The sequence below is a fragment of the Triticum dicoccoides genome, chromosome 4A (genome assembly GCF_002162155.2).
Source record: "Triticum dicoccoides isolate Atlit2015 ecotype Zavitan chromosome 4A, WEW_v2.0, whole genome shotgun sequence".
NCBI classification, from domain to species: domain Eukaryota; kingdom Viridiplantae; phylum Streptophyta; class Magnoliopsida; order Poales; family Poaceae; genus Triticum; species Triticum dicoccoides.
In genome coordinates, this window is record NC_041386.1 from 529,906,544 (window position 1) to 529,919,635 (window position 13,092).

The 13,092-nt window shown below is 51.8% G+C and overlaps 1 protein-coding gene across 1 annotated transcript; it reads right to left on the reverse strand.

Annotated features, from left to right (window-relative positions):
* Window positions 1-1,790: 1,790 nt before the first annotated feature.
* On the reverse strand, window positions 1,791-7,640 carry LOC119286549 (receptor protein-tyrosine kinase CEPR2-like). Its single transcript, XM_037565929.1, has 3 exons — window positions 7,333-7,640; window positions 2,580-5,181; window positions 1,791-2,491 (listed from the first exon to the last, which is right to left on the reverse strand). The coding sequence occupies exons 2-3, from the start codon at window positions 5,098-5,100 to the stop codon at window positions 2,115-2,117; spliced, it is 2,898 nt and encodes a 965-aa protein (XP_037421826.1). The 5' UTR covers window positions 5,101-5,181; window positions 7,333-7,640; the 3' UTR covers window positions 1,791-2,114.
* Between the last annotated feature and the right edge of the window lie 5,452 nt (window positions 7,641-13,092).

Consider the following 13,092-nt stretch of genomic DNA (forward strand, 5'->3'; position numbering starts at 1 on the left):
TCGGTCTACGAGGGTACGTGGACAACACTCTCCCCTTTCGTTGCTATGCATCACCATGATAGATCTTGCGTGTGCGTAGGATTTTTTTTGAAATTACTGTGTTTCCCAACAATAGGGCCCTAATTGGTTTAGGTTTTGGGTTGCTCAAAGTCTTGGCTTCAGCGGTGGCGGCAACAGCGACGCTGAATAAAGAAGTTCTAATTCCTTTCTAGACAAGGCGATCGGCTCTATGGTGGGTGATGTATTTGGGAAGTAGCCTATACAAGAGGGGATGTCGTGGCGGCGACGCCATCCTTGTGGCGGACTTGTGTCCTCGGACTCTCCGTCGTTGCGCCAGGCCGACCCAGATCTTGGGAGGTAGTCAAGGAGCGGATGCAGATAGTGGTATGCATCAACGACATCTGGAAGACAGACAGTGTGCTGGGTTCGTGATTGGTGGAAGGCAGGTACTATTTCCTCTTCTGACGTCCTAGTCATGCGGCGGTGCCAGATCTGGAGGTCGATAATGTGTTCGGGGTGTTGCCTTGGTCTAATTCGTTCAACGGCAATGACTTCGTCTTTAGTGAGCCACCTTGGAGGTACGCAAAGCTGCATATCAGCAAGGAACTGCTTTGAGCAAGGGTAAGGAGATGATCCGTCAATTTTTTTCTTTGATGGATGCTGTGGTGATGCCATGCATGTGACGAGCGTTGGTGCCAAACTCAAGGATTATTCAGTCTTGTTGTAATCTTCTTTGTTGGCTAGTGTTCCTTTGTGCAAAGCTAGCGATCTGCTACTTTTTCAATTTTGTCATATCGGTATCTACATGGTTTCTACTATGATCTTTATAATATAGACGAGGCGCGTATTATCAAGAAAAAAGTTAGAGCATCTACAACCGGGCGCCCCAAACCCTCCTTGCAGTCCAGGCAGTCGGAACACCTCTCCTTTTCTATCATCGGTTGGGCAGACAATGAGTCCCGCTGGGAACGGGCGGCCCGCCGTGTGAAGGAGAGGATATGGACCGCCGAAGCCCGTATCGTGGCGGAAATGGCGGCGGCTGATGCGGCGGCGCGGGCGGCAGCAGAGGAGGAAGCCATATGCGCCCGCATTATGAAGAAACGACGGCGGAGGAACGCACGCACCCTTGCCCGAGAGCAGAGTCGGGCGGTCCGTGACATGGCTGGATTGCCACCAAAGGAGGAGAAGGCGGACCGTGACAACGAGGACAGCTCTGGCGACGAGCAGAACCGTCTCAATCCGTACTGCGTCTTCGACCGGTATTTCCGCGAGAAAGCCGGCAAGGGCGCATGGAAAGGCAAGGGCTGCCGTGGATAAACTCCATCATAGCCAAACATGCCAATTTTTGGTAGTCCGATGGAATGTTTAGTTAGTAATGATAAAGTAGCCAGACGACGTGTATGCATCGACGTAATTACATGAGTTTGTATGCATTTGAGATACAATTATTAAGGTATCCGAATGTGGATTATATTATTTGAGGAGTGTCGGATTAGTGCCCGCGGACACGCCCACGTCCGAATACGTTCGCAGGCGTTTGAGACGTCGGATTTATCAAGTCCGGCTATATATGCTCTTATAAATGAAATGTCTTGTTGCCCCCACTGTTCGCTCCTGCGCGGGCGATTTGCACCCAGCTCATCGAAATATACTGGCCTAATAACATCATCAAAAAGTTGTTGAAGTAAAATTTATATCATCAAAAAAGAGATCTTTTACATCTAAAAAAGACATCCAACCCCAACGGATGATGTAAAATAGCAGCCGCACAACAACCGCTCAGGGTGATGTATTTTAAGTCTAAAACGTTTCATTATCCACTCAAAATATTGTGGCAAATAATTTACAATATATATACCTGTAAACATATGACCCTACTTATGGGTTAAGATCCTCTGCAATACTGTACCGTGTTGTAATGCGGATGACATATGAGGCCAGGTCCACATGACAGTGACCTACTGCACGCTCCGTTACAGCAGAGGATCCTAACCCCCTACTTATACACCACAAAGATCACATCGGAAAACCCCTCAAAAAAAAGAGATCACATCAGAATTTGGTTACAGAAACAGAGATAGCTGGTACCCAGGAGTCAGAGGCTACTCTAAGATTCAGCGCGCGCTTTTGCTGCAGCTCCACACCGGCGGGTTGCCGCGCGGGCTACAGGACCCCGCGCAGGCGTCCGTGAGCATGTTCACCACGTCCCTCATTGCCGGCCGCCCGGCCGGCAGCTTGGTTGTGCAGAGCATGGCGATCTTGAGTACCCTGAGCATCTCCTCCTTGCCCTTGGCGGACGACGCTGCGAGGCGCGGGTCCACAACGTCGTCCAGTCTCTGCGTTCCGAGCTTGCTCGACAGCCAGAACACGACGTCCTTGCCCTCGCCGAAGCGCGCGTCGATCGGGCTCCGGCCGGTGACCAGCTCCATGAGCACGACGCCGAAGCTGTACACGTCCGTCTTCTCCGTCACCTTGAGAGAGTAGGCGAGCTCTGAGGACATGAGACACGGAGAAATCGTAAGCTGCAGCTCACTGACACGGTTGATTAACTGGATAGACAATATAAACGTCGGACTCACCGGGAGCGAGGTAGCCGTGGGTTCCGGCGAAGCAGCTGAACTCCTCGGAGTTGCCGGCGGCGACTCTGGCGATGCCGAAGTCGGCGATCTTGGCCTCGTAGTCCTCATCGAGAAGTATGTTGGCGGACTTGATGTCGCGGTGGATGACCGCCGGTGTGCAGTCGTGGTGGAGGTACATGAGCCCCTTGGCGGCGCCGAGCGCGACCCCGCACCGCCGTGGCCAGTCCAGCTCGGGCTCGCCGCCGCCGCCCTTGGCCTCCCGGCGGAGCGCCTGGTACAGGTTGCCCCGCGGCATGTACTCGTAGACGATGAAGTTGAGCTCACCGCGCGACAGGCAGGCGTGGAGCTTGAGGACATTCCGGTGCCGGATCGTACCGAGGATGGACATCTCCGCGGCCATGACCCGCGCGGCGTCGCCCTTCCACAGCCGCTTCACGGCCACAGTGCCGCCGCCGTCCTTGAGCTGAAGCCGGTACACGCGCCCCGTACCGCCCGACCCGACGAGGTTCTCCTCCCCGACGCCGCATATCTCGTCGGCGTCCAGCTCCGGCGGGTGGAACGACTCCAGCTTCCACTGGTCGCACCCGTCGCCGCGCTCCAGGTCCCTCCTCCTCTGCTCCTCGAGCTTGAAGCTTCTGTAGCTCACGAACAGTATGCCAACCACAAGCAGCACCATCACGGATACAATGACCGGCAGGACGACAAGCGATCTCCTCGCGAGGCCGTCCCTGTGGTGGTCGTCCGTATTACACGCGCCGAGCTCAGACCAGCCATGGACGCAGAGACCGGGATTCCCGGCGAACGCCTCGTCGCCGGCGATCACGAGCAGCCCGGGCGGCACGCTGCCGGTAAGCCGGTTCGCCGAGAAGTCGACGGAGCTCAGCTTCAGCGCCTGAAGCTGGGCCGGGATCATCCCGGTGATGGCATTGCGTGACAAGTTGAGTGAGTTCAGAGACGACAGCAGCGACAGCGAGGCGGGGATCGGGCCCGTGAGCTCGTTCCGGGAGACGTCGATCTCGACGAGCCTGGAGCAGCTGCCGATATCAGCGGGCAATGCGCCACCCAATGCGTTGTCTTCCAGGTGCAGCGCCGTCAGCTGTGCCAAGTTCCCAATCTGCGACGGTATTGTCCCCGAGAAAGAATTGTTGGACAGGTAGAGCTTCTGGAGCTGCCCGAGCCGGCCGGTTTCCGCCGGGATCGTGCCACTGAGCCTGTTGTTCTGCACCCAGAGCTGGTTCAGATTCTGCGCCTCGCCGATCAGCGGCGATATAGTCCCGGTGAACCCGTTGTCCGATACGTCGATGATCGTGACGGCGGGGAGCCCCCACAACCTCTCCGGGATGCTGCCGGTGAGCTGGTTCTTGTTGATCCGGAACCTTTGCAGGGTTTGGCACGCCGAGTACTCCTCCGGGACCTCGCCGGAGAAGCCGTTCTGCAGGGCGAGAAGGAACTGGAGGCTCTTGCCGTTGCAGAGGTGCCTCGGGAACGGCCCGACGAATCCGTTCTCGGAGATGTCCACGCTGTCGAGCGACGAGAACCGGCCGAAGTTCGCCGGGAACTCGCCGGCGAAACGGTTCTCGTAGACGGAGAAGCTCTTCAGGGACCGGAGCTCGGCCCACTCGGCCGGGATCGCCCCGGACAGGTTGTTCCGGTACAGCTGGATCACCTCCAAGTTCTTGAGCTTGGCGAATGCTGCCGGGATTCCGCCGCTGAGCTGGTTACGGGAGACGTCGATCTCCCGCAGCTCCGCGAGCCTGCCAAGCTCCGGGGGGAGCTCGCCGGTGAGGATGTTCTTGTACAGCTCGATCTTCCACACTTTCTTGAGGTTGCCGATGGCCTTCGGGATCTCGCCGGCGAGATTGTTCAGGGACAAATCCAGCGTCTCCAGCAGGGTCAGCTCGAAGACGGAGTCGGGTATCCCCCCTGTCAAGCTGCAGTTCGACAGGTACAGATACGTCAGGTTCTTGAGGTTCCCAATGCTCGGAGGCATCTCCCCTTGATCGTAGTTGTTGCAGCCGATGCTGAGGTACACCAGGCCGGTCATGTCGCCCACCCACGCCGGAAACCGGCCGGAGAAGCCATTGTTCGCGACGTCCAGGCTCTCTAGCACCGTCAGCGCCGAAAAATCCGGCAGCTCTCCGGTCAGGGTATTCCAGGAAAGGTTCAGGAACCGGAGCTGGGTGCAGCTGATTAGCTCAGAAGGTACAGCTCCTGACAATGAATTGGTGTCCAGATCGAGCCGCTCCAGGCCGCTGAGCGCGGCGATGGACGGCGAGATCGTGCCGGAGAGGTTCATGCTCGACAGCGAGATCTCAGTCACCGAGCCTGCGCTGCACTGGATGCCATGGAACTGGCACGGGGACGTGGCGTTTGTCCATGTCTGAAGATAGTTCAGAGGGTCAGCTAAGCTGGCCTTGAATTGGAGAAGTGCCTCTGTTTGGGGATCAGTTTGGCAGGTTGAGCTCACAGAGAGGGAGAGGAGTATGGTGAGATGGAGGCAGAATAGGATGCGTATTCTCATTGCAAGAATTGGTGTTGGCAAATCTGGAAAGAACTGGTCACATGGGTATTTAGTGTTGTCCTGGAGCTTGCTTTGGAAGACCTGAAAAATTGCATGAGATGAAACCTGTTAGTTAACAGAGAGACTTGGAGTATGCAAATATGTTAGTTGTTAGTGCTTCTATTCTGAAATTGCTTGCTAACCAAATGAAAAGATGTTTTTTGTCTACAAACTACAAACACTCTCTGAAATGGTATTAATCTGAAAAAGCTCTAAAGCCTTAAGAGGCATATCTCACCTTCTAATTATGACACTAGTACTTGCTTTGCATTTTCATTCCTCACTGTACATTAATGGGTTTGTGTGTGCACTATATATGTCTGCTCTACTGTTTGCTAATCATACCTCTCTTCAGATAAAACCAACAAAAAAGGGAAGAAGAAAAACTCCAAGGCCTCAAGAGACTTCTTTTTGGAGTGGAATCTCTGTCTCATGCACAAGATCACAGGACAAAGCCAATGTCAGCCTCAAACAGTTAACCGGCCGTCAGAACATTGTATAATTGGCATCTGATTTGGATATCTCAAAGTTGCTTTGATCTGTTAATTACTACATGTTCCAGAGAAGATGACCTCCCAGCTACCACCATCCACTCCCTCCCCTGTTTCCCCCTCATTTTCACCAGGACCAAAACTGCACTAGATTGCCAGCATGACACATCAACTATTTTCTCCACTATTGTCTCAAAAAAAAACTATTTTCTCCACTAAATTAACCAGGTAATGGGGCAAAAAAAAGGCAGAGCACTTGCCAAGATGTAATGGGGTGGGATGAGGAAATGCACACACCGGGGAGAAAAGTGGTCAAGGCAATTTCAGTGGGTTTATGCTTCACCACTTGCTGTTTTTGTGCGGCTTGTGTGCGCAACATGACACGTGGGCAAAAACCCGTGGTGCTGCGAGGGATAACCAGTGGAACCTATAAATGACACGACGTGACCAGCCTGTAAAGGAAAACTTATTGGCCAGCGAATTAAATCCACTTTGGGAATATATACGCGTGTTATTGTTTTGGAAAAGAAATAGCCCAACTCATTTTGTCTCAAGACTGAATTACCTAACTCATGGTCATGGATATTACAAATGCTTGTGGTCTTGGATTCTGTGTGCAGGATATATTTTTATTGCAAATTCCATAGACCGGTTGTACAATTCTTCAGAATCGAAAACTTGAAACCTAATCTTTTTTTTTGGAACTAATCTGCCACTTCAGGTGCTAGGGCAGTGGTCATCTATTAGTTGGTTTTCTTGACTTGTCAAATTAAGAAGAAAAAAATATTGTCAACATACATATTTCCTTTTCTATCTACAATCGGAAACTGACGATGATGATTTTAAAAAACAGTTACCACCATAGTTTCTATGAACATCTCTTACACAAACTAACTCAAAAAATTCGAACTGATGAAAAAAAAACTGAGGTTAAACTAGTACAATCTTTTTTGAAGGAAACTATTTTTTTGAATAGGTCTCCTATCTGGTACTTTTTTTTGATCATCGATTGCCCTAATTGCCTACCTATTTAAATCATAAGGAAAAAGCATATACATGTATTTGTTGTGCTTTATAACTGATATATTTGCCATCTGTCCTCGATAAATTCTTGGACTTGTGTGCTTTGAATTAGAAACCATCCAAAAAGCTTCATGGATCATTCATCTGAATTTCAGTTGATGAAAAGCAACTCTGGCCGGTGGTTTGCTGAAAACCGCAAATGTTTTAAATTCTGAATTGTACAAAGATGAATTTGATGGTCTTTTGGGGCCCTAATTATGAGAAAAAAGTCCATTTTCACGGGGATATGGGTTCGTCACAAATGAAGAAACATTTAGAGTCGCCAGATCAGTTGCTATGAAGGAATGAGGCTACTCCAGAAACTCTTCATTTTGATGTCAGGGACTCAGGGTTGTCCACTATATTTTCTGAAGTGAAAAGAGAAACATAGGAAAGAAAAAACTCGACGAACTGTCATGTCGTTAACATATACTTTTTTTTGCGGGGATTAACACATACTTTGAACAAATAGAATGGGGGTGATCTGCTAGCCCAATCCTCTATAGCAAAGACTCGCGTTGGTTGACATGGAGAAAGGTAAACATGAATACATGATAACCACTTATATTCTACGACACCAACAAGAATGCAAATCCATGAAACAAAACAGAGCAACAGAGCATAGCTAGAACCCATATACCTCTCAGATATCTCCTCAACTCGATCCCACTCTGCTCGAACGCTTTGCTGAACCAAACTTGGCCTTCTTCCTCTCTTGTCCCCGCCCTCCAAGAATTCTCATCAAATGGAAAAGCAGACAGTCAAAGGAGCAAGAACTCACGAAGCTCGGCGTGAGGAAGGTAGGGAGATCAGAGGAGAAACTGAGATTGACAGGAGAGGGAGGGAGCTGGGCGCTAGGTGGAAGAAGAGCTTGCTATTTCAGGCGGCTGCTGGGAGCTGTGTCTTTTGTGGGCGGCAATGATGCACAGATGAGATGTGCTGAGTAGATACATAAATACATAAATGCAGAGGTCAGTATCTGGGCACAGGGGGCAGAGCAATATTTTCGGATTGTTGGCCGGTGATGATGGGTGGGACACGAGGGAAAGGGAAGGTAGCGAAGGGCGGAGGTTGTTGCTTGCGGGAGTGCCGTTTGAACTGTGGCATGTGGCCCCTCTTGCCGCCTTCCGTTGGCTGCTGGTGACCGGTGAGGGACCGGCCCGGGACGGATTCTCTGTAGCTGACTGACTGGGGAACGTGAGCACCTGGGTCCTGTGATGTGTCTTTTCTAAGGGGAAACCTGAGAAATGCCTAGGAATAAATGTACGATTATATGCATCATGCATGCAATGTTTACGGTAACAAATTCCTTTTACCAAGAAAAGCATTTCGAATCAAAACTAACTCGTGGGTAACTCCCGGTGGCGGTCGAGGGAAACCTTAGCCGCCGCCTCCCCTGTCTCATCCCCTTCCCATTTACCTCACCACCACCGGAGGAAGCTGGCGGACAAAGTGTGCATGGCGGTTGCCCTTGATAGCGTGCATGCGGAGGTCGGGGGCTAGCCATGCTGCTGAAGCTGTCGGTGCAGCGGGGTGGCCAGTCATGGCATTGTTTTCGGCGATTTTTGGTGGATGCTTTTCAATCACTTATTTGTGGCTAAAGTGGGTCTTCTGGCTACCGTGTCCAGTGGTGATGATACATCTTTTTGGTCCTTAGCACGAGGCGATTTGCAGAGTTTGTCGTGGTCTTGATCTAGAGGATGTGCCGCCTTTAAGGTATTTGTGCGTGTGTCTGCTATTTTGATCCAGGTGATGCAACCCCTATGGGGTACAAAGGTCAGCGGGTATTTTCCTCCTTATTGGAGGTTTTGTGCCTCTGCTTCTGATCGATGCGTGACTTCAACCCTTGTCTTAGGTGCCACACGAGATTGGCCAAGTAAGCTCTATGTGGGTGGTCTAGACTCATGGCGTCATGGGATTGATGTCGATGGTGGGGCGTCCCTCGGCGTTGTTCGACAACATGTGTTGAGCAGACATGGTTCTAGTTGTGTGGCTAGATCCACATCGGGATTCTGAGGGTGTGTGATGATGGATCAATGGGAGGTGGTAGTACATAGCGGCTTCGGTTTGGTGGTGCTCTCTAACGGCTATGTCATAGGTTCACGGGCGAAAACTCTAGTTTCGACTTTTTCTGGTTGAACTTGGCAATGGTGGTGTTCATGCATTTGTTACCTTGGTAAAGGAAATCCTATAATGTGGTCTAAGTGGTTATATCAGACAACGACAATGCTCATGCGTCATTTCCTTTGTGGAGGCACTTTTGTCGCAATACTTTTCATTTTGCCCTTGGTTTGCCATCATTGTTGGTTAATGTGTATTGCAATTTTACTGTTGGTCGCTTTTATCCTTTCGTAATAATTTGGTTATGTGCATTCTCGATGCCTTGTCAACCTCTTGAGTTGGTACAGAGGATGGAGATAAATGATATCCTCTTAATATTAGTATATTCTCTTTATTGAAAAAAAGTTTTTGAGTAAATTACCTACAAAAGGTTGTCTCGAGGTAAATTACATTTTTAAAGCGAATGTGTAAGAGGCGTCCGACTTTATATATTATAAAGCTAGAACTTGACAACTAATTAGAGGTCTTGAAACAAACATTAAAAGATAAAATAAAGCGCAAAACGAAGGGCTACACTTTGTCAGAAATGATGCGAAGATACTTAGGGCATCTCCAGCCATACCCCCAAGAAGGCCCCCTAGGCGTGTTTTCGTTCGCCGGCGTCAAAAAATCGGCCCAGTCGCGTTTCCAAGAGCCCAGTTTTCGCCGGCTCGGGCCGAAATTGGCGCCGGCGGACCCAACCCGAACCCGGCGCGCCGGGGGTCGCTCGGGGGCGCCGGGCGAATCGTTTTTGGCGCGAAGAGCCGTGGGCCCGCCACGTCAGCGACTCTACTCCTTTTCGAGGCGACGGCACGGCGGCGAATGGATTTGGGCGCTGTCATCTGCACGAGGACGAGACTCGCCTCCTTTTCGAGGCCGAGTACCCGGTCCCGCCGGACATGCGGGTGCCCGGGGCGTGGAGGATCAGCGCCTGCGGCGTGCCGGTGCCCCCGGTACCCACCGGCGCGGCGCGGCGTGCGGAGATCGCACGCATCCGCTCGTCCCTGCCGCGTGCGGCGAGGGAGGAGCCCCGGTACGTCCCCGACAGCCCAATCTGGGAGCCGTACTTCCGTCGCCGACACGGCAAGCAGCTCGAGGCCACCAACGGCGTCGTGCCCTCCGGCAGGTTCAACGCCGCCGGCCGGCGTCGGTGGTGGGGCGTGCCCGGGCGCACGTTGGAGTCCGTCCTCGAGTACATCGAGGGCGGCAACACGCCGCACCTCGAGTACCCCGCTCCCCTGTCCTCCTCACGCCGCCGCCGGGGAAGCTCCTGGACGCCGAGGCGCATGGAGACCGGGGTGTCCTCCTCCTCGTCCGGCGGCTCTCCCTGCCTCCACCTCCGCCCCGTCAAGCCGGAGCCCCAGGACACGCCTGTCAGTGCGCGTACCCGCCGCTCCGGCGGCTCTCCCTGCCTCCACCTCCGCCCCGTCAAGCCGGAGCCCCAGGACACGCCTGTCAGCGCGCGCACCCGCAGCTCCAGCGCCCTCGTCGAGCCCAAGGTGGAGTCCAGCCTCCCCCCGGAGTACGAGGAGATAGCCCGGCGCGGCTTCTCCGACGAGGACGCCATGCGGTGGTCGCGCAACGACTACCTGCGCGAGGAGATGATCCGGCAGCGCCGGGCCCTGGAGGAGATCGCCGCCCGCAAACGTGGGCGCGAGGACGAGGACGGTGTCGTCATCCTCGATAGCGACGACGACGACGCCCCCAGACCGTCCAACCCACCGCGCCAACCGGGGGAGGGGTGCAGCAGGGACGGCGGAGGCGTAGGCGGGGGCGACGACGACGATGACGGCGGTGACTACACGCGGTTCTACAGCCTCCTCGGCATGTAGAACCGCGTCGGCGGGCGGCGAGGCGGGCGGCGAGGGAGACGGCGGGGGTAGCCCGCGGTAGTTTTTTTTTTTGTAAAATATGTTTAAATTTAAACGAACTCGCCCGTGTTTGCATTGTGTTTGCGCCGAATTTGAACATTTTAAAAACCCGTGGGGGGCCGCGACTGGGGGGCATCACGCCCCCAGTGCACGGTTTAGCGCCGGTGCGCCCCCAGGGGGCGATTTTTTGCCCCTCCTGGAGGCCAACGGCTGGAGATGCCCTTAGCATGCAGATTAGCTTATGTTAATCACACACGCATGCTTAACCTTCTGGAATGCTTCTGTCAATGATATCTTGTCCTTAAGGTTGTCACAGTTGCAATTATGTTACACGATTCTACGACTTTACGGTCAAAACTAAACATTCTGATTTTACAATTTTGGTTAGTAGAATCTATGTTTCTACGATCCTGATAGTTAATATTCTATGATTTGCGATTCTACAATTGGAGTTCTGATCCAATTAAAACCACGATTTTGACTACCTTGCTTGTCCTTCATTTTCCCCGATATCAAGAACATAGTCTCTTTGCTAAAAAAATGCTCGTGATCCTTTGTTGTTCGGAAAAAACAAGCATTATCGTAACAGCCACCCCTCCCACCTTCCTACAATTGTTGCTTTCCATGACTTCACTTCGCCTCTACTAAAGACTAGTGGTCAGGCTAAGTCACGGTATTAGTTGTTGGGGAACGTAATAATTTCAAAAAAATTCCTACGGACATGCAAGATCATGGTGATGTATAGCAACGAGAGGGGAGAGTGTTGTCTACGTACCCTCGTAGACCGTTCACGGAAGCATTATATCAACGCGGTTGATGTAGTCGTACGTCTTCACGATCCGACCGATCCAAGTACCGAAAGCACGACACCTCCGAGTTCTGCACACGTTCGGCTCGGTGACGTCCTCGCCTTCTCGATCCAGCAAGAGGGGTGAAGTAGTAGATGAGTTTCGGCAGCACGACGGCGTGGTGACGGTGTTGGTGAAGAACAATCTCCGCAGGGCTTCACCTAAGCACTACGAAAACTATGACGGAGGATAAACTAGAGGAGACGGGGTAGCCGACACACGGCTTGGTGTTTCTTGATGTGTCTTTGGTGCTAGCCCCACCCCTCTATTTATATGTTGAGCCCTGGGATCGAAACTTGGAGTAAAAGCCTCCTCAAAGTCGGTTTCACCCGAAAGGCAAGAGTCCTTCTCGGACTCCAGGGCTAGACATCAGGGTTCCCGGTGTCTACCCCCTAGACGTCAGGGTTCCTGGCGTCTAGCCTCTGCTCTCCGCAAAACTTCCTTTTGCACTTTCCAAAAACCTCGTGGGCTTTCCCCTTTGGCCCAGATAAAGTGTTCTCGTGCCCAAACATTTAGGGAAACATCCGGAACCCCTTCCGGTGAATTCGGGAACCCTTCCGGAGATCAAACACTACTATCCACATATCAATCTTTACTTCCGGACCATTCCGGAGTTCCTCGTCATATCCGTGATCTCATCCATAACTCCGAACAACATTCGGTCACCAACATACATAACTCATAGTACTATATCGTCAACGAACGTTAAGCGTGCGGACCCTACGGGTTCGAGAACTATGTAGACATGACCGAGACACCTCTTTTGTCAATAACCAATAGCGAGACCTGGATGCCCATATTGGCTCCTACATATTCTACGAAGATCTTTATCAGTCAGACCGCATAACAACATACGTGTCACATCCCTAGCATTAGCCTTGCTTGTCTTTGCATCATCATCTTGCATCATGTTTAAATTCCTTTTAAACTTGAAATGGGGACTGTTAAACCCTAGCAGCAAATGAAATTCAACTAGGTTCAAACTTAAATCCTTTCAATGAACCCAAAATGCCTTTAGAAATGTTCATCATTTCTGGATTGGTCTAGAACCTCTGCCAAAAATGATGCACACTTTTCTAGGTCATTTATGGATTTTTGGATTAAATCATAAGTATTTGAATTTGGACATTTAAATTCTATAGAATATTTTAAGTGTTCAAATAATCTTGAAAGCATTTGAGGGCTGTTGGAAATATTTTCAAAAGTGCCCACAATTATTTTCAGGATTTTTACAAAATGAATTAGTATTTTTACTAATTCAAAACAGAGAAATAAAATAGAAAACTGAAACAGAATAAAGAGGGAGAGAGAAACCCACCTGGGCCTCACCCGTGCTGGCCCAGCCCACCTGGCCTGTGCCAGTCGTCTCTCACCTCTGCCAGTAGGCAGAGGCGTGTCGCCTGCGCGCGCACCCGCGGCCACCTCCTGCTTCCACCTCCTGCTGCCTCCCCGTCCCCATTCGAGCGCCACGAAGACGCCCAGCACCCCCTGCACCTCTCCCCTCTCTCCCCCTCGTCTCCCTCACCCTCTCCCGCGGTGGCCGAGTGTCATCCGCACCGCCGTTCGCCGTAGTCGTCACCA

Bases quoted from the DNA above. Each gene is read 5' to 3' on its own strand.
- LOC119286549 (XM_037565929.1), bottom strand. From the start codon at position 5,100: ATGAGAATACGCATCCTATTCTGCCTCCATCTCACCATACTCCTCTCC. The intron at 2,492-2,579 runs GTGAGTCCGACG...TCATGTCCTCAG, and splicing joins CCACGGCTACCTCGCTCCCG to AGCTCGCCTACTCTCTCAAG.